Consider the following 20,155-nt stretch of genomic DNA (forward strand, 5'->3'; position numbering starts at 1 on the left):
GTAATTGCAGGTAGGTCTGAAAGTAATTGCAGCAAATTCATTATGAATGATAATCAGCTCTCATTGGAGGCCATGGCACTGAACAAGACTTATCCAAAACAAGCTTCATACTGCTTAAAATAAGCTTAATGGTGTTATATTCAAATGACCTCGCTGGGCACATCTGGTCCCAGCCCATTTTCAAAATCAAAAAAAATATTTTTTTCCTCCTCCAGAGCCATAGTAGAACTGTTTTCACAGGCTGAACAAATAACCTGACGTTGATGTGTAAAAGCGGTGGAGTGTCCCTTTAAGACATACTGTAAACCAAAGTCAGGAAATGTCATCCACTGCTGTTTTGATCTTTTTAAAAGTGTTTCTCCCAACTTTATGGAAGTGCAATATTTAATTGTTGGAGTGCCCCTTTATTTAAAGATACTTGACTTGACTGACAGGACGGTGTCTCTGCCTATTACAGTCAGCCTGGGTGATTGTCACCACGCTTCCTCGCACTGCAAATGTGAGATTTCTGGCTCCAGTAACTGATAGTAGCCTCTACCCATTGTTAACCTTATTGTTTGTGTCACTTTATGTTCATGTTTTTCCACGTTGTAGCCCTATGGCTGAAACTTTAGGTAGGCCTATACCAGGGGCCACACCCGTCGCTATGGGCGGGCCATAGGGGGCCGGGCCCGCCCCCAAAAATGCTTGTGCCCCCCCACTTGAGGCACAGACCTCTTAAAAAAATTATTTTAATTTTATATTATCATAGTTGCTAATTTTGTGTTGCATTAATGTTGCATTCTTTATCATTAAAACATTAAAAATATAAATAAACAATGGTGTGATTTTTGTTTGATTGATGGGAATCTGCACTGCAACAGCCTATCACGGCCTTACTAAAAAGAAAGTTAGGCTACGACGTGACGGGCAGCATTTGGGCCACAACTAACTGTTGAATCAGGGGGTGTGACGGACAAACCCAAACAGGTTGCGTTGAGGAAATATCCAGTCAAAATGTTTGGTTAAAAAAACCCGATAATTTTCCTCTAGCTGGTATTTGAACAGGGACTGCCTTGCGTAGGCTACTCGGTGGAAAAGGACTCCGCATTTTGTTATGCTTGCACGAAATTCACATCTGTATCATCGGACTCGACCTTCTTCATTAAGGGGTTTAAGATTTACAGACAAGGGCTTAAATAAGCATGCAGCTTCAAATGACAGGAGGGACTGGAGAGAGGACAGGCTGCCTCCACTCAAAGTACCGGTAGGTTCAAAGTCTCTGTGCGTGCGTGTGTGTGTGTGTGTGTGTGTGTGTGTGTGTGTGTGTGTGTGTGTGTGTGTGTGTGTGTGTGTGTGCGTGCGTGTGCGTGCGTGTGTGTCTCATGGCACATGCATAGCAATGCATATCCTTCTGTTGACTGCTTTAAAATGCAATGTTTGAGAGATGCTTCTGGTGTTACATCTAATATGTTGTATAGTGAAGTGTTTTATGGATATTCATAACATTGCTTCTATGTAATGTGTTGTAGGCTATATAGGCTACCTGGTCATATTGTTGTTGGTTATGTTTAACGTGATGATTACGTGCGAATAGTATAAAAAGAGTATATGATTATTATAAATATACATACTGTACGCTAATAATAATTGTGCCGTCCCATGTATTTCATATGCCCGCCTTAAGACTGAGGTCTGGCGACTGGTCTGCCAGGGGCCAAACAATGGTTGTCAACCAGAGATCAGTTCCTTTTAATAATCACTGAAGCGCAACACTGACCAGTTAACCAAACCTTCCATAGACTAGGGGGTGTAATTGCTTCGTGGGGACTTGATAATTTGTCTGATGCCATCCATGCTCAACAAACCGGAATAACCATCCATAAACAGGGTGGAAGCGTCTCTCTCTCCATCTCTGTAGCCGGGCTCAGTGCGTCTGCTGTCCGCTAGAGGGCGGCACTGAGGGGCCCGGCGATGAAATAGTCCCAGGCAGGCTGGAGAGCCGCTGAGCCGGGGAGAGCAGACAGACACAGCGGAGAGCTGGTGGAGGGAAGAAGGTTGCCTCATGCCGCCGGGCTTTACCGGGAATTAATCACCTGACGTCCAGCGGACTCTGTCGGTTCCGGAAGGAGGATATTACAACACAACAAAATGCATCTTTTGGGGATTTGGACGCTGATGGCGGCTCTGCAGGTAAAATATAATTTTACACCGAGTCAGCTCGGATTGACGGAGGCTGCAGTCGGATACACAGATTGATGCCCGTTTAGAGAAGACAGGGAGAGGAAAGGAAAGGAAAGGGGGGGACAATGCATCTGATTTTGCCTGCTTCATTTGACTTCATTTATAAGTCCGTCACTATCCTCGACTAACGTTAAGTACCAGCCGACAAAAATCAGCCTCTAACGTTCCCCACATAGCCTTAACGTTAACGTTACTGATCCCAGACCTGCTCTGGTCTGGTTCCGCTGCACACGGACTGATTTATCAAACAAACAGGGACGCAATGGAGCCGGATGCTTCCTCCGCATGATCACACAGGAGTTTGGGATAAAATAAAATGCGTCTTGATAGGATAGAAGAGAGGAGGGGAGAGCTAGAAATAAGCGTTTAATCACATCCAGCCACCCTCGGGTGACAGCATCTCATCTACTAGTATGACACAATGAATGTTGCTTTGTGTTGAAATCAGATGCTGGACTTTTTGTTGGGCTGCAATCCACTTATAGCCTTCTCCCTGAGTGAATCAAACCCCGATACGTTTTTTTTTTTTTTTCTCCGCCGATCTCCATTTAAAAAGATGGCAGTTTTATTACAACGTTAACCGGGCATACGTGTTGGAGCAAATTGTGCTATAGCTGCGTTTATTTCTCTACCATGGTGTTTGTATGCCAACGTTCAACTATATTTTATGTATTTCTCTTGGCCTGTGTGAAAGTATAGACATTGTGTGATTGAGATAAAGTGTTGCACAACAACACCATTTTCAGATCATGTCACCTGCTTGGGTTGGCACTATAAGCGAGCAGAAATGTCACATTTTTGAATGGAGTTTGGCGTGCAGGTTGAGAGAGAGAGAGAGAGAGGACAGGACTGGGGTGCTGCTGTCTGGGCCACCTGCTGTTCAGCCTATTCCCATAAGTAAGACCCGAACTCTTAAAAGGATCAATTCAACGTTTTTTTTATATGTTTGTTTGAACTCACTATGGAGTTTATATTAGGCTACTGCTGTGTGTGCTACCGTTTGTTTGCGTGTTTAATGGATGGTTTCAGTCCTTTCAGCACTACTACGTACGCCTGAAGACGTGGGACTTCATACAAATGTAGTAAGCAAAATGTTAAGACATCTAAGTGGTCAGTAGCAATGTCACGGATGCATGACATTAGATTAGACAGAATTTATTAATCCCAAATTGGGAAATTTCAGTGCTACAGCAAGCAAAATATAAGACACACAGAATATACAAGAAATAATAAATAGGATAGAATACAAGAACTATTCAAAAAATGTGCAAAAACGTATATACAAGCGGTAAATTAAAATGTACAACCTACTTAAATAGTATTGATAAAGATGTAAGTATAACCTATGTTTTTGCAAGTTGCACAAAAGCGCACTGCTGTGCAGGGAAGTGATTGTTCCTGTATATTTCCATGTGTGAGCCTCCGAGGAGGGATGGGAGCGTGTGAATGCAACTCGAGCAGGATTTAATGACGACAGAAAACAAGGTGATCCACACTATGTGGCCAGATCAATGGAGAGAACAGTGCTGTGCCAAAGGGTCAAAGATCAGGTCCTAGAATAATCCCACCCTCCAAAACAGCAGGGTCAGCACCGTCAAGGTCTCGTCATAAATCCCCTAAAAGCCTTCATGCGTTTGTTATTGTTGCTTTTTAGCTTTGTAGTTTTTCTTCATATTCATAGCTGAAGACACCTTTACTGTATGCTACTTGTTGTGGGAAGTATGCATATCAGATGTAGTGATGTGGTTATTGATTCAGTTATCCATATCTCTGTATCTCAGCATTTACTGAGATAAATCAGTGAACATTGTTTAGGTCTGTAGAGATAACCCTCTGTTTCCCAGAGCCTTTAGTCAAATCAAGAATGGATTTTGGAAGTTGATTAAGGTTTGATGTTTACTCTCATCCCTTGTGATCATGACGTCCTGTCTGTTGACCTTTTCACCCAATGGGGGGGGTGGAAGCAAACGTGGGTCATTTGTGAATCCTGTACTTAAAGGGTAACTTCTGTATTTTTCAACCCGGACCCTATTTTCCCATGTTTTTGTGTCTAAGTGACTGATGGGAACAGCATTTTTTTGGAATTGGTCCAGCGGCTAAACAAGCTGTAATGTAACGTTTAAACCTTCAATTTGCATCTGCTAAAAGTTCTGTTTTTGCCGCCGACAGGCTCAGATTATTATTCTAAGTGCCTGACAACATTACGGAAAGGATCCCTACAGAGTTAGACCTTTTTGTTAAAGAGTAAAATCCTTTTAGTTCAACATGAAACAGCCCCAAAATCACCATCACCAAACTCCACCAGACTCCATTTAAAAAAATACAGTAATTTTATTATTGAAAAACACACTTCATTCAAAGTGGACAGACTGACGCTGAACATTTGTCCTATAGGGTTACATTGCAGCCCGGTTTATGGCCGCATGTCACAGTGTTTATATTTTTGATAGATAGATAGATAGATAGATAGATAGATAGATAGATAGATAGATAGATAGATGTTTCTCAACAATGTCATCGGTGACCCCAGAATGACTCGGAGCTAATCAGGTGATCAACTTGAGTTGTTTTTGTGTTATAAAATGTTACATAAATTAGGCTACGAATGATATCTGAACAAATCCCTCTGTAAAAAGCTTTAATATATAGAGAGGAATGAAACTGGAAAGGTTGGTGTTTGTAAGTGCTAATGAAGTGGAGATTTCAGAGTTTGACAAATCCCCATTTTGAGAAAATGGCCTTTATAGATATGGATTATAAAATATCAGACATTTTGCAAGACATTACAGGTGAATAGGGTAAAATATTTTAACTAACGTATATCGACATGAAACTTCCCCAGTTCATTCCTTACATTAAAACATATATGTTGGGTAAAATAAACATCTAAATGTGTATTAGTTTTTTTCCCAATAGTCTGAAAGAATACATGCTATAGAAGCAAAATAGCCCACAAACTCAAATTGAAAACTGATGGTTTTGCCTGTTGTCTCCCCTAAAAAGCTGCATTAAAAATGACTCAAACGGATTATTCGATTATCAAAATAGTTGGCGATCCATTCAGTATTTGACAATGGATGGATTCATCTTTGTAGCTCTACTTATTAGGCTATTCCTCAATATTTTAGAAACTCGTATAATCGCTCACCCTTCCCTGGTTTAAATCTCAGACGACCCTCACCTTCCTCTTGAACTGTCCCATCTGGCTGCTTTATTAAGAGACATTGGCAGTTTATTAAACTTCCCCACACTGAGTCAAGATAGCCTTGTAGAGTCTCTCACCTCTCTCTGTCCTCGGCCTTTTATTTGTTCTTCATTTTGATTCTGGAGAGGAAAGGAGTTATTGCATTGATTTAGACATCAGTGACAAACAGCCGTGGTTATTTCTAAGGCTGGTTATCGTTTTAAAATGTCCAATGCTACTAGTAGTGGCAGAAATGCCTCTGGCTGCTGGTAACCATGGCAACCACAGTGAAATGACTACGCCAAAAACTCGCCGGAAAGTTTTGGCACTTTTTTTCACTTAAGACTTTGTCGGTAGTGGATTAAGATCGTTGTATCCTTTCAACACAGTCCTTCTGTTCTGTTAGAAACTGTATGAGTCCATTGGTGGCCAAGCAAGCATGTGTCATGGGGAGCAACAGAATGCACCAAGTCAACCCGTCACTCCCAATCTGTTAAATACTTATGCTTGGTCAGTGTGTCTCAAAAATCCCCCTTTAGCGTATGTATGGAACGCACCGGGCAGAGCAGCAGCTCGATCGCGGCGCTGTAAGATGACGTATAAGAGAATTTTCTTAGAATTAAGAGAGACAACGGTAGAGAGTAGTATGACAGACCGAAAATATGCGTAAGGAGGTTGGTTTGGGAGGGGGGGGGAGGGGTGGATGGGTCAAACAACACAGGACTTTCACCCAGGAGACCGGGGTTTGTGTCCCATTCGTGTCCCGCGTGACACGTACATTTTGTAACCCCACCAACCATCTTTTCCTAAACCCAACTGTCACGTTCTTGTGCCGCATGTCAGTTAGTCTCACATGTTTGTGTGGACTAGCCGGACCTTCCTCCGCAGCGCTGTGGAGGAAGGTCTGGCTAGTCCACACAACATTCAGGGATGGGAGAAAAATGTGCTCTGGTTTATTGGCATTTCTTTAAACCAATCACAATCGTCTCGGGTGGCGCTAAGCGCCGGACGGAGCAACGGTGCCTCTGCTAAATAGCCTCTGGAAAGAACTTGTTTTGGTGGAACGTGTACGTTCAAAAGAAGTTTTAGTCGTGCTACAGAAAACTCAGATTGGACAGTCTAGCTAGCTGTCTGGATTTACCCTGCAGAGATCTGAGGCGCAGTTAACCATAGTCCACCGGAGTTTAGAACGCCAACACAAAGACTGAGGAAGGTAACAGACATCCGGCCGAAAAAAGGGACATCCGGTGGAATTTCCGGCGGCACCCGAGCCATACCCGAAAATGGAACGTCGTGGATATAGATTACATGTCATTACATGCCAAAGGCACCTGATCGAACGTCCCCTTTTTGACGCGAAGGGAGTGAGAATGTGGATGCTCAATGTAAAGCGTGTGCTGATAGGAGCCTCGCCTCTGAAAAAGAGCTCAGGTTGGATGTCAATACACTGATAATACAACGAGGAAAGGCCTTGTCTCATACCTTCTGTGGATGGAATCACTGTTTGGTCCATCCCAAGTAGGGCTGAAAGATTAATTGCATTTGCGATAATATCGCGATATGTTAAAACGTGATTTCCTAATCGCAAAGGCTGCGATTTGGTCTCAGTTTGATGACTTGCGAGAGCAAATCAGTCTGCACTATGCAGAGAAAGCATCAACTTAGCACGCTAACGCTACACCGTACCTTGAGCTGATCTCTGTCATTCAAACAATTCTGAGTTGAAGTTGAACTTTTACAGCAATTTTAATAACATGAAGGGTTTTGTTCGGGCTCGAGTCCATACATGCAGTTAATGGATACAGGCACGCAGAACTGAAGGCTCGGTTGGCAACGAGCTATCTCTGATTAGCGATTAGCTCCGGTTAGCGGTTAGCTCCGTTATAAAGATATGAGTGGAGGAGCTGCCACTGAGAGGGGTAACAACCAGACTGATAAATGACGGTTCGGGGAGCTTTCACAGCAGCGTGGCCGCGGTGTTTCAACGGTTTTATTAGTACAGTTAATCCCACGGCAAGACCAGCAGCAGCTAACGTAACGATAGCCTCTCTGAGCTAGTGCAGTGTTGACGGTGTCGGCACGCAACTTCACAAGGGGGAGGGGCTGGAGGCAGCTCCTCTCTGTGCACTGTAAAAAAAATAAATAAATAAATAAAAAATATATATATATATATATATATACTGTATATATATATGTATATGTGTGTGTTTGTGTATGTATATGTGTGTGTGTGTGTGTGTGTGTATGTATATGTGTGTGGGTATGTGTGTGGGTGTGTGTGTGTATATGTATATATATATATATATATATATATATATATATATATATATATATATATATATATATGTATATGTATGTATGTGTTTTTACTTATTTAACTGTCTAGTGTGTAATTGTGTGTTTTTCATACTATACAATGATTTATTGTTTGTCTTTGTTGAATAATACAGAAGACAAAGAGCTTAAAAAAATAATCGAATATTGAATCGCAATCGCAATATTTGGGGGAAAAAATCGCAATTAGATTATTTTCAAAAATCGTTCAGCCCTAATCCCAAGCTACCTGATGTTGTGATATCAAGGCCTTAAGCATGAAAGTAGCTGCAAGTCTGTTTCCATGATACAGTTTCATTTTCTTACTCAGAAACAAGGCTCCTGATGTTAGTTTCATCTGTAAACTTCCTCAGTAAACCGATCCAGTCTGGCCTTTGAAATATCAGAAAATGGTAAGGGTGGGAGAAAAAAAAAAACAATCAAAAATCCTATGTATCGTGATATTTTTTGCAGCCATTGTTTTTTTCCCCTAGCGTCGATATTTTGTATTTCTTTCTTATTGATTCACCGAAATATTTTCTGTTCATACGGTACTACCGACGGCGACTACATCATATTTTCTGACCGAAAGCAAAAAATGCAGAAATAATTATATAGTTATGTACGTCTTTATAAAGTAAATAAATGTCAGACTGACTGACTGACGTGTGACGTGCATACTTTTTAGAAAACTATTAGTTTTTAGAAATTCCTCATGATATATTGTCTCCAGAAGTGTTTTATTCAACTTTTTGTTAAAGAATATATACTTCTAGAATCGTAATAAATTATAAATCACAATACAAATCAAATCAGCCCCCATGTTTCGGGAAAGAAGCGAATCAGCCCAATGCATGATTACATTTTAAAATTATATAAAATGGAGAAAATCAGCAAACGTTCACGTCTTACCCTTTCGTTCTCTTCCGATGAAGAGGATGAACTTGTCCTTCTGGGTCAAAATTGAAAAGGGACTTTTTTGGTGCATTTTTTGGTCCATAAACCTAATTTTATATGACATTATAGATCATTTTTGAGTTAAATAGCAGGGAATTATGAGTTATTTTCACTGATAGTTACAGATCAGAGGATGATGAGTGGATCAAAGACTGGTTTCGTGTCAAAGTTTAGTCAGGATACTTGTTTTGAAACCATTTTAAAGAATCTTTTTTCCAATGCTGTAAAATTGAATAAAACACCCAAAATTCAATGGAAGCATTCATTAATTATACCTGCGAAGAATGTTTTACGGGTTTCATACAACAAACATGCAGCCATGTTATTTTGGGGCAATTGGGTTGAAAGAAACTCATATTTCTAATATTAAAAAGTTTGAAAACACGTCAGATTTGACCCAAGGACAACACAAGGGTTAAGAAAGTGGAACCAGTTAAATGTTTTAATCAAATTACATTTTTGTAATCAAAATTGTTGCAGATTACTTTCCTGTCAATCAATATTGATGAATTGAGCAGGGTTCTGCAACTGGTAATTATTATCATGAACACTATATTGTTGAGTTGTTATATAGTAGCTACTAAGTGCATCTTGTGGTGAGATTGTTTATATTATTTTATATTATCATATAATATTATATTATTGTCACATGAAGTGAATGTACTGACGACGTGATTGGATACATTTTTTTGTGCAGGAACCGGCATGACCTCTGGGTCCTCTTCCCGCTTTTATTCCCACTTCCCTTTTCTGCGTGTGTTCTAAATGTCACGCTGAAGCCTGGGTAACGTCATGCAGAAACACAGCATCCGTCCCGAGTCTCTCTGTGCGTTTGTCTTCCTCCTTCTTTTAGGCGAATAGGCGAAGAGATAAAAGCTAGCTGTGTTAAGCCCCCCCTCCCCTCCCCCTCTTCAGACATGTCCGAATGGGCAGCGAGGACGCTGGGCTCAAGTTTTTTAGGTCAAGAGGAAGAAAATCACAGCACCCCTTTTTGGTTCATTACTTTAATCACAGAAGAACACACAGACAGACACACACACACACACACACACACACACACACACACACACACACACACACACACACGACACAGACACACACACACACACCGACACAGACACACACACCGACACAGACACACACACACCGACACAGACACACACACACACACACACACACACACACACACAGACACACACACACACACACACACACACACACACACACACACACACACACACACACACACACACACACACACACACACACACACACACACACACACACACACACACACACACACACACACACACCAACACACAGACACACACACACACACACACACACACACACACACACACAAACAACACACCCCTCTTTGCTTCATTACTTTAATCACAGAAGAACACCCCTACACACCAACACACACACACACACACACACACACATACACAAACAACACACCCCTCTTTGCTTCATTACTTTAATCACAGAAGAACACCCCCACACACCAACACAGACACACACACACACACACACACCAACCGTTATGCTGCCCTTACGCAGAAGAGTGGGAATAGTGTGTATATGTGTGTGTGCGTGTGGGACTGGAGGTGGAGGGGGGGGGGCTGATGTCGGGCCGGGGCTCCAACAACGGGAGAGACAAAAGTCTAGACGCTAATTATCGTCGCAATTAATTGCCCCAGTTGTCTGCTGCTCCTCACAGGGATTATTCATGGTCTCCTGGTCGCTCTGGTGCCGACCTCGGTTTTATTTTCCCTTTGACGCACGACATTGTCCTTCTGCTTCACTGTTTGGACAACAAACCCCATTAAGGAAATGTGGAAAACTAAATCCCCCGCTCATGTTTCATATTCAGCCTTTAAAACAAAGAACCACATCAGGCCATATGGGTCCAATCACAGACCTCAGACTTAGGATTTGCAAACTTGTTTTCTCATTGGCTTTCTGTTTTTCCGGTACAAGTGGAGTTTTGAAATGAGGCGTTTTATATATTGATGAAACACTCTGAAGGCCATCATTAAAAAGTCACAAAAAACATCAGTGGAGAGGTTGCGAGGGCATTGAGATGTAATCTAAAATGCACCCAAATATCTGAATAGTATTTTTTTATTCCCTTTTCTTCATCTTTGTGTTCTTTCCCTTCCCAGGTTGTTGTTCTGGCTGAGAAGGCCGAGCCACTGTCGTCAAGCGAGCTGGGCTCGTTGCCATGCACGCGGGGCTTCACTCAGGAGGAATACATCATCCACACGGAGCAGGAGCTGGCCAAGGGACAGGCCGTCTTCAACGGTCAGCGCACACACACACACACACACACACACACACACACACACACACACACACACACACACACACACACACACACACACACACACACACACAGTTAATAATCCCCTGCTGTTGGGAGGGGGTTGATATTTGAACCGTAATGCTTTGTTGGGACTGAGTGTGAGCCCACACTGTCCTTCTGTCCAGTCTGTGTTGGCCTGATCACTACAGTTTAAAAAAAAGAACACAATAGAAACCTCGTTCTTTCTGATTGTTTTGTAAAAGCATTGATTAAACTTTCTGTCTTCTTCTAACCGTTCCAAGAGAACTCTAATAATACTCACCATTACCATTACGGTAATATTACGGTAAATATAGTAAATGTCGGCGTAAGACTGAAATCATGCCATAGTCCAAGCATAACAAAGTGTAGGCTAAGCTGGCATCATTATATTGGAGGACTTCCACCTATGCAGCCTTTAATTTGATGAGCTGAACCTTTACCCTACTTATTTCCAGCCAGGGCTCTGTGGTTCCAGCGTGGGAAAAAGTCCAATATTCGGTCTGAATTCAAAATTCCCAGTGTATAAGTGCAACAGGCCATGCCTTATATTACAAGAGGGAGTGGGTGGGGGTGGGTGGGGGCGGGTGGGGACGACTGAGGACGACTGAGGAAACAGAGGAAACTGGAAAGCTGTCCACAGATAATCTGAGTGGTAATGTGTGGAAGCACAATAGATGGAAACATCTTATATAAATGTGAGGCTGCTTGCTGAACGATATGAGGAAAATATCTATTTGCGATTATTTTGACTGATATTGCGATTACGATATCAAGATGTTGGAGGGAATTATCATTTTTTTTTCATTATTCTCATTTTCATTGAAAAATATACTGAAGTTCGATTTTTTTTTGTGAGGATCTGTACCAAAGTTAGATTTTCCAGCTCGCTACGTTAGTGTTGAAGGAGTTGGCTAAGGCTAACGCTAGCGATGCTAATGCTAAATATAAGCCTTGACTGTCTCCCTTCTTGTTGCACATGCGCGTGACATACGTCACGACCAAACGTTAACGATTGGTTACGGCAGAGCCAGAGTGGCTCTGGGCAGATCCAATAGTTTTAATAATAATAATTTATTTAATAATAATTTTACATCTGAAACATTTAAAGACTTTATTTGTCAATTGTTTATTTCTAAAGGAACACGACATTAGCAGTATGCTATGCCTAGCCGGCGCTACTTTTCTGATGTGCCCTTATCTGAACTCCAGTGTGTCGTTGCCAGTCACATTGAAAAGCTCCTCGCCGGCGCTAGTCACATTAGCTTTACCACGGACATTTGGACATCAAGCGTGAGTCCTGTTAGCATGTTGAGCCTCACTGCCCAGTGGATAGACGAAGACTTCACCCTTAAAAAATCTGTCCGACCTACACTCACAGGAATGCTCTGGTTCTCACACAGCAGCTGCAATTATATCTGAATTTGATAATAATATTGCGATTCCGATAAAATCGCGATTAATTGCGCAGCCCTATTTGAAACACAAGAAGACTAAAGAAGACAAATGTGTCGAACACTCAGCTCTTTGTGCCTGGAATAGGTTTTGTAGGTTCCTCTTTCATGAAATACTGAAGCAGATTTGGACCTACATGAGGTTAGTAATATGACTGCAGGCCTTTTCAGAAGACAAATAGGTCAAACTGTACTCTGCAGTGATAAGTTACCGTGGGAACCAGGATCAATCGGCATGCTATTTCTCACTGCTGTGTGTGTGTCAGAGTGATCAGCATCATTGACTGGGCCCTGGGGAATCAGCAGCAGGCCAATCAATCAACAGTGTCCATGTGTAGACCAGACGCTGCTCTCTGATTGGTGACGACGCTGCTTTGGATACCCCTGCGTTCGTTTAGAAGAGAACCTTTGGATTTGAATGACCTGCTGCCTTTGTTCTTTTTGAAGGAAGGCTTTATGTGTGCTACTACTACTGCTACTTAGGCCAAGGACCCCTTACCTGAAAGAAAGATGGAGCAGGGACCCCCTACTACATATATTTTATAAAATAAAGTTGCATATTAACTACAATAGCTACAATAACGTGTAGGGCAGCCTAAATTCTTTATACATATCTTTTTTTGCATAATCTATTCAGATTAATAATTGTTGGTTTGATTTTATAAATGTTTTAATGTTAAACATACATGTTGCACACATCTGTGGATGGCCTTAGTGACTACCTTGGCTATAGGCCAGTAAGCAGTGGGGATTTATATTTGCCAATAATATGTTGGATTTATGTTAAGACTTTTACAATTTTTGAAAAAAACTTTCAAAAATTAACAATAATTTTGAGACTCTCCTACACTGACTCTGAGGACCCCCTAGGGGTCCCAGACCCCCTGTTGAAGATACCTGCACTAGAAGACTCAACTAAAGTCTAACACCTCTCACATCTAAAGACAGTCATCTCACATCTAAATTTAAAGATATGTCCTAATATGTAAAGACTGGGGATCTTGCAGGGTCACACATTGCAAGACTACAACTAGATTTTTTTTTTTTAAATGAACCAAGCTAGCTAGCTACCACTAGCGTTAGCTGGTAACTTAAAGCTCAAATATGTGCTCATTCATGTGTAATTACTTCCACCAACTAATCAAAGTATTCTCGTAAGCATAGCAGTGTTTACTCCATGTTGATTTTGTAGTGGCGGCCCACCATGGCAAAATTTCTGCCACCACAGTATCAGAAGTAGGGCTGTACAAAAAATGTAGTCGCGGTTGCCTTTTAAGTGATCCTGCTGACATAGTGCACCCCCCGTTGGCTCCCATTGCAATTTAACAAGTAGAACTATTCAGAGGTTATTGGGCCCGTCCAGTTTATGAATGTAATATTCAGTTGGTTGTCATATACAATTTCACCTTATAGATGGGAGTAATTCTTACACAATGTAGCTTTAAGGCAAAGTTAGCAAATTTCCTGTTCTGCCGTACATGCAGATGAATGTCTCCAGTACCCGGAGGTCTGCGTTTATCCGCCGGGGAACACTACCGCTGGATAACTCACTTCACAAGGGTTAAATATTTGCAACTCTACCTCATTAGCGTTTAGCTTAGCCTGGTGCCATGGCAACTGAACCCTCGTTCAACACAACCATAATGAGCACTGGCTCTAGCTGTTTGCTGCTTCCTGTTTGGTGCCGGAGGGAGCGCACCCATGGGTTGTTGACGATGTTCACATGATTTAACTTCACCACCAATACTTCAAACTTAGGATAATATCAAACACGTTTGATTTTGTCTGAACGTTCAGACGGGTAAAAGACTGACTGGGACTGAGTTTTATGACTACCTTACACCAAACGATGGAGACGACATTCAGATATTGGAAAATAGTCTGACAGTGGAATCGCTTCAAAAGTCCTTTGGTGTAAGGTCTGCTTTAGAATATGCATATGTTTATTTGGTAAATGACATTGTGGGGTATCAGTGTGTGGGGTTTGGAAGTGGCGCTGTGTACTGCTGGGAAAGGGGAGGGCAGCTTGTCTATAAACTGTTACAGGCTAATGGGGCTGATTGGGAGGAAACCGCACCGTCATGTTTACCTGTGTATTGTATATGGATATGGGGGCTGGGAACACCCTCATACTGCTTCTGACTGGCTAGTAGTCCTTACCTAGCTACTGCGCATGTGCGACTCCCAACAAAGATGGGACAGAAGTGAGATGCCTCACTCTGTAGCTAAAACAGAGAGCTCAACACACAGGGTGAAAAGAGGAGCTGCAGCAGTGTGCAGTACAACAAAAATATGGTGTTTTCTGAAAATGAAACCATGTAAATCTATTCTGATATAACCTGTAAATACAAGTATGAACCTGAAAATGAGCATAATATGAGCACTTTAAAGAACATCACAAGTCAAAGTCTTTTTGAATTCTCCATTGTATGTAATTTCACAGTCTTAAGAAACCATCCTGAACTAATTTAAACAGGCGTTTAGTAGGAGATAAACTCACTGAAATGGTCTCAGACATGGTTTAAAATGTGTTCTACAGAGCTCAGTCTGACTCTAACTTGTTCCCCGCTGGCGCATGTCTCTGTGTGTGTGTGTGTGTGTGTGTGTGTGTGTGTGTGTGTGTGTGTGTGTGTGTGTGTGTGTGTGTGTGTGTGTGTGTGTGTGTGTGCGCACACACTGGGAGAGAGATGTGTGTGTTGATAGACAATATCTCCACACAAATGTCTCTGCTGGCAGCTGCCTCTGCTCATCTCTCCATACAGGAAGTGCTCAGACCCCTTGATCTCTGTGAATTAGCATGTCACTGGCTTTTTAATATCAGGGAATGGTAGGCACTGCGTTTGAGTGGGGTTGTGTGCCGCGACTGACTTCACTCTGCTCTGATGAGCGTTCAGGGTTCCGTCAGGGCTTTGTGGACTGGAAGGTTGCCAGTTTGAACCCCTGGCCTGTACAAACATCTACAGCTGAGATGCTCTGCAGGGTAACCGAAGAAGCCTGTGGTTGTGCAGGGCAGCTCCCAGTGTGAACATGTGGAACTGTAATTTGAAGCAGGGTTTGGCTGTCTGGAGAAATAAAGGTCAGAAAGTGACTTTCCTCTGATGGAATGAAAAATGAAATCACTTTTTTTGCTGCGTTTTTGTGATTTGATTCTGAAGGAATGTATGGATTTTAGATATGATAATTTAGTTTTTTTTCTTTTTCTGAACGATATAGCCGCCCTTCGTTAACTGATCATTAACCGCTAACCGAGAAGCAGGTAACTGAGTCCCCGTGTGCCTGTCCTGGAGGCTGTTGCTTGCCTCGCCGTGGACACATGCAGCCACATCCCCCAAACCTCCGCCAGTAGTTCAGCTGCGGGGTTGTCAGCTGTAGGATGGACAATTCAACCGCCAGTCCTCATCCATATAGTGGCATGTCGCTCGTGAAAAGAAGAGACGCAGTTGTTGATCAAGCTAACGGTACCCAAATAACCGCCATTAGTTGTGTTTAAAGGAACACGCTGACTTATTGGGAATTTAGCTTACCGTAAACAAACCGGAAACTATATTCTCAGACAGGCTTGCTGCAAAGCAAATCATTCCGCCCAAGTACTATATTCTTCCGCCTGAGAATATAGTTCCCGGTTTGTTTACTGTTAGAAGATGTCTCATGTTACATTGTTTTTTGTACACGCTGTGACTCTACAAATCACAACTTGTAAATAGGAATATGTTGGTGTTATTTTGTCACTTTTGACACAATTCGGAGCAGTAGGATTGCTGGAACCAGTTACCTGCAGGTTCTGTGCTGGCCTGATGCCGCTGGCGGCGTCAGACAGCATTACTGCACGCACGGAGATGAGAAGGGTATGTATGGACTTGTCTAACTCTGGGGGTTACGGTGAATAAGCTAAATTACCAATAAGTCAGCGTGTTCCTTTAAGAAATAGATTGTATAGCCTTTATTTTCTTTGAGTATGCCAAACACTTTAAATTACTTTTATTTTACATTTTATTAAGATATTTTTAAACTGTTTAACAGTTAGTATTCTTAGTGCCAGTCAACAATGTACAGGCAAAACCCTACAATAACTCAGTGCTGAGTGTGTGTGTCTGTGTTGTGTGTGTGTCTGTGTGTGTGTGTGTGTGTGTGTGTGTGTGTGTGTGTGTGTGTGTGTGTGTGTGTGTGTGTGTGTGTGTGTGTGTGTGTGTGTGTGTGTGTGTGTGTGTGTGTGTGTGTGTGTGTTTTCACATGTTGGCGTGCTTCTGTGGAATTGTATGAGCTCTGAGAATGTAACAAGGCAACAGTGACTGAAGCTGACAGAGTGGCCAGGGAAACAAGAGAGTGTTTCAGTGTGTTGTCTGTGGTGATGCTCGGGTGTGTGTGTGTGTGTGTGTGTGTGTGTGTGTGTGTGTGTGTGTGTGTGTGTGTGTGGAAGTGGCCGTGTTGTTTATCTAAAGTATAATCATCATATGCAGCCAGGCGACTGGGGAGACGCGGAAAGAAAGATTTGTGTGTCATGGTTTCCACCAACTGAACTTCCGAACTGTTGGTCCGCCCATATGAAGCCACACATTCATAAAAAGGCGTCCTGGCAAATAATAGTCTTCTCTAAGTATACCTTGCTACTTGCATGGTTGAGTTGACACTTTACAAGTACTAATTAAAATATTCCAAAACAGTAACTGTGCTGTGCGTGATGTCAGAGTTTTCAGTTCTCACATTAGCATTAGTCCATTTGCCTTTTAGAGTAGCTCTTTATAGTCACACTAGCCTCAGTCATGCAAACCAGTAGTTATTTTGTGAGAAGTAGTCCTGTTAGCCCATCAGCTCTCATGATAGCAAGTAATATACAGATATCCAACATGATAACATAGAAGAAAAAAAACCCCTGCTTTTCTATAGTTTCAATGCCAGACTAAACTTGAACATACAGTAACTAGTTAGATACTAATTAGTTAGATTTTGTTTGTTACTATTAGGTGATAAACTGGGCTTTCTCAGAAGAAAAGCTTGTTACCATGTTAAATCAGCATTGCGTTTGTAGCTATATCTCAGGAGCATTGATTCAGATCAGTGTTAAACCATTGGCTGAAACTTTGCCTGATTTGAATGGAAAAAGGGCCAGCTATCAGAAATGAGGCCAATTATTAGACCGTTCCGAAAAAGCTAGCATTTTGGTCTTATTTGTTAGTAATGTATGTTTTCAAATGAAATAGGACTTTTGTGTTTTCTCTCCATAATGACAAAAAGTTAGTAGGATTTGGATGATGTATTTAGATAATGTCACTCTTTCTGGAGCAGGATGTGAGGGACTCATTGAGCCAGGGTCTGCTGGGTTACAATCTGATGGCCCTGGGCGCTGTTAATTATTTAATTGGAGCAGGGGAAGACTGAATTATTAATGGAGGATGGAGGATGAGAGGAGGGGAGATACATAATTATAGACAGACAGAGAGACAGAGTGTCTGGGGGATGGGTTGTAAAGGAAAGGAGGTTAGAGGTGGAGACCAGCAGACGGTCGGAGGAAGCAGGAAGTAGCATGAGAGTAGATATTTGACACAGTCCATTATTCTCAACACTGTCTTCCAGCTTTTTGGAGGGTTTTGTAAGAGTTCATCCACACTCCAAAGTCCTCTCTTAATCTGATAAGATAAGATAAACACTATTGTTCCACAATGTGAACATTTTGGCCTGGACCAACCCCCCATGCTGCTGCCATTACCATTACAAACACACATACAGACATACAACATACATGCATAGATGTTATTGAACCAACAACACAGCAAAGTTCCTAAAATCTGTCGTAGTCTTTGAACAAACTGTGCAACTGGAAACAGATCTGGGTTTTATATTTAGCCAGTCGTGATCCATCAAATATTCCCTAGATCAGGCCCAATACAATTATACCAGCATCAAGCTTTTATTACTATAACGGAAAGTTCCTGATTCAAAGACACACTTCACGCTCAAAATGACCATTTTGACCAAGTGTTGCCTTGAATTCATGAACGTTTTTGTTGCGTGACTCCACAGTGAACGGAGAATCAAAAACTGGAGAAAAGTCTTGATGAATTAAGTCGATGGGGGTCCACGTTTAACAGACCAGAACTATATCGAAACATAATTTACAAAATCACACAACTTGCGAAGTATGATCTAAGTCTCGTTTTATGCGTCGTATGCTCCGAACTTCCCACTCTCCCAGTCTCCAGCTTGCGCATGCGCACTTCTCGTTCGCACATATGATTAGTGCGCATGCGCAAGCTTCTCAGACAAATAGCAAGTGTTGTAAACAGTTATAGTTTTGTTACCAAATGAAGCCTCATGAAGCTTAGGCTACGTTCACACCGCACGTCTTAATGTGTTAATTCCGATTTTTTGCTCAGATCCGTTTTTTTCTTTTCACATTACCTTTTAGGATGTGGCCTATATCAGATTCCAGTGTGCGCTGTTAGCGGTTTCGAACTGCCCCGCATGCGCAAAAGCACAATAACAATGACATCAGACGCACTAAAGTTAGGGAGGTTTTGGAGGAAGTAAGCATTTTCCTTTTTTAATTTCAAAATGTTTGTTTAATGGCAGCCGTAACATTAATGAGCAGGTGCCGAGGAGGAGAAGAATGAAGAGAAAGCGAGCAAAATGGGCTTTTTTTGGCCTTTTGCGTGGTTCTGGTTCTGGCAAATTCACTACAGAGGTCTGTGTGACCCGATCGACCAATTTGCACTTCATGACCCGCTACGGCCCTCCACCACAGTTTCCTCTGGCTTCGCCCTGCCCAGTAAGGCATGGATACCCGAACCAAGCCCGACGGGTCCTGACGGAACCCCACGGGCCGGGCCGGGTTCGGACAGATATTTAGAAATGATGGTCGGGTTCAGGTCGGGCTCGGTCACATCAGCGTGATAAGGCATTTGTTGTAAAATGGTGCTGTGGCTCCTTTATGAGAGCTCAGTGTGTGTGTGTGTGTGTGTGTGTGTGTGTGTGTGTGGAAAGTGGGCAGGAGAGAGATAGAGAAAGAGGAAGCGGTTGTACACGTGTTGTATGCAACCAGAGCAGAATTGGTAAGTTTAAGTTTTGTACACAGTGTGTGCGGTGTCCGAAATAAACCCCAGACTGAAAGCCAAGCTCATTCATTGTCTCACCAGCAACGGGATTTTAACCCCCACGTTATTCATGTTATAACGTTGGCCCTGGAGGTAACCAGTCTCTCCTGGTTTTCTGACCCCAGTCGGAAGCGAAGCGATCAGGAAAGGTAAACACATTGAACATGTTAACAGCTGATTAAAGTGCGCTTGTTGCCCCGTGTGCGCTGATGCCCTCATCTGTTGACATTTCCTAATGCCTTCCTACAGCTGCTTTCCACCCAAAAACGTAGCCTACATGTGTCATTAGTATGAGGAAAAAATTAGATTTTAACTGTGTCGGGCTCGGGTCGGGCTTGGACACAGCTCTGTCGGACACGGACCGGGCTCGGACAGAAAAATTTGGCCCGATCCGGACTCTACTGCCCAGGCATGGTTCACCATCTTTCGGGTCCTATCGCACTCGCTCACGCTCCACCTCCCCCAACGGTGCGGGCGAGACGGGCCGAGGGACCGGGATCCCACCTCAGCTGGTGCACGCCGGCCCTCGCTTTCATTGCGCCACAGGGTTTAATCGACCCGAAGTCTGACCTGGTCACATGACCCC

At 42.5% G+C, this 20,155-nt stretch overlaps 1 protein-coding gene across 1 annotated transcript in view; it reads left to right on the forward strand.

Annotated features, from left to right (window-relative positions):
- The first annotated feature begins 1,225 nt into the window (after nt 1–1,225).
- Nucleotides 1,226–20,155, forward strand: part of LOC114562045 (cadherin-2-like) — a 107,857-nt gene continuing 88,927 nt past the window's right edge. Inside the window, 3 exon segments of the mRNA XM_028588290.1 lie at nt 1,226–1,246; nt 1,870–2,172; nt 10,849–10,987. Of these exon segments, the coding sequence (XP_028444091.1) occupies nt 2,131–2,172; nt 10,849–10,987 (181 nt within the window). The 5' untranslated portion in view covers nt 1,226–1,246; nt 1,870–2,130.

The sequence above is a fragment of the Perca flavescens genome, chromosome 9 (genome assembly GCF_004354835.1).
Source record: "Perca flavescens isolate YP-PL-M2 chromosome 9, PFLA_1.0, whole genome shotgun sequence".
In the NCBI taxonomy this organism is placed as follows: domain Eukaryota; kingdom Metazoa; phylum Chordata; class Actinopteri; order Perciformes; family Percidae; genus Perca; species Perca flavescens.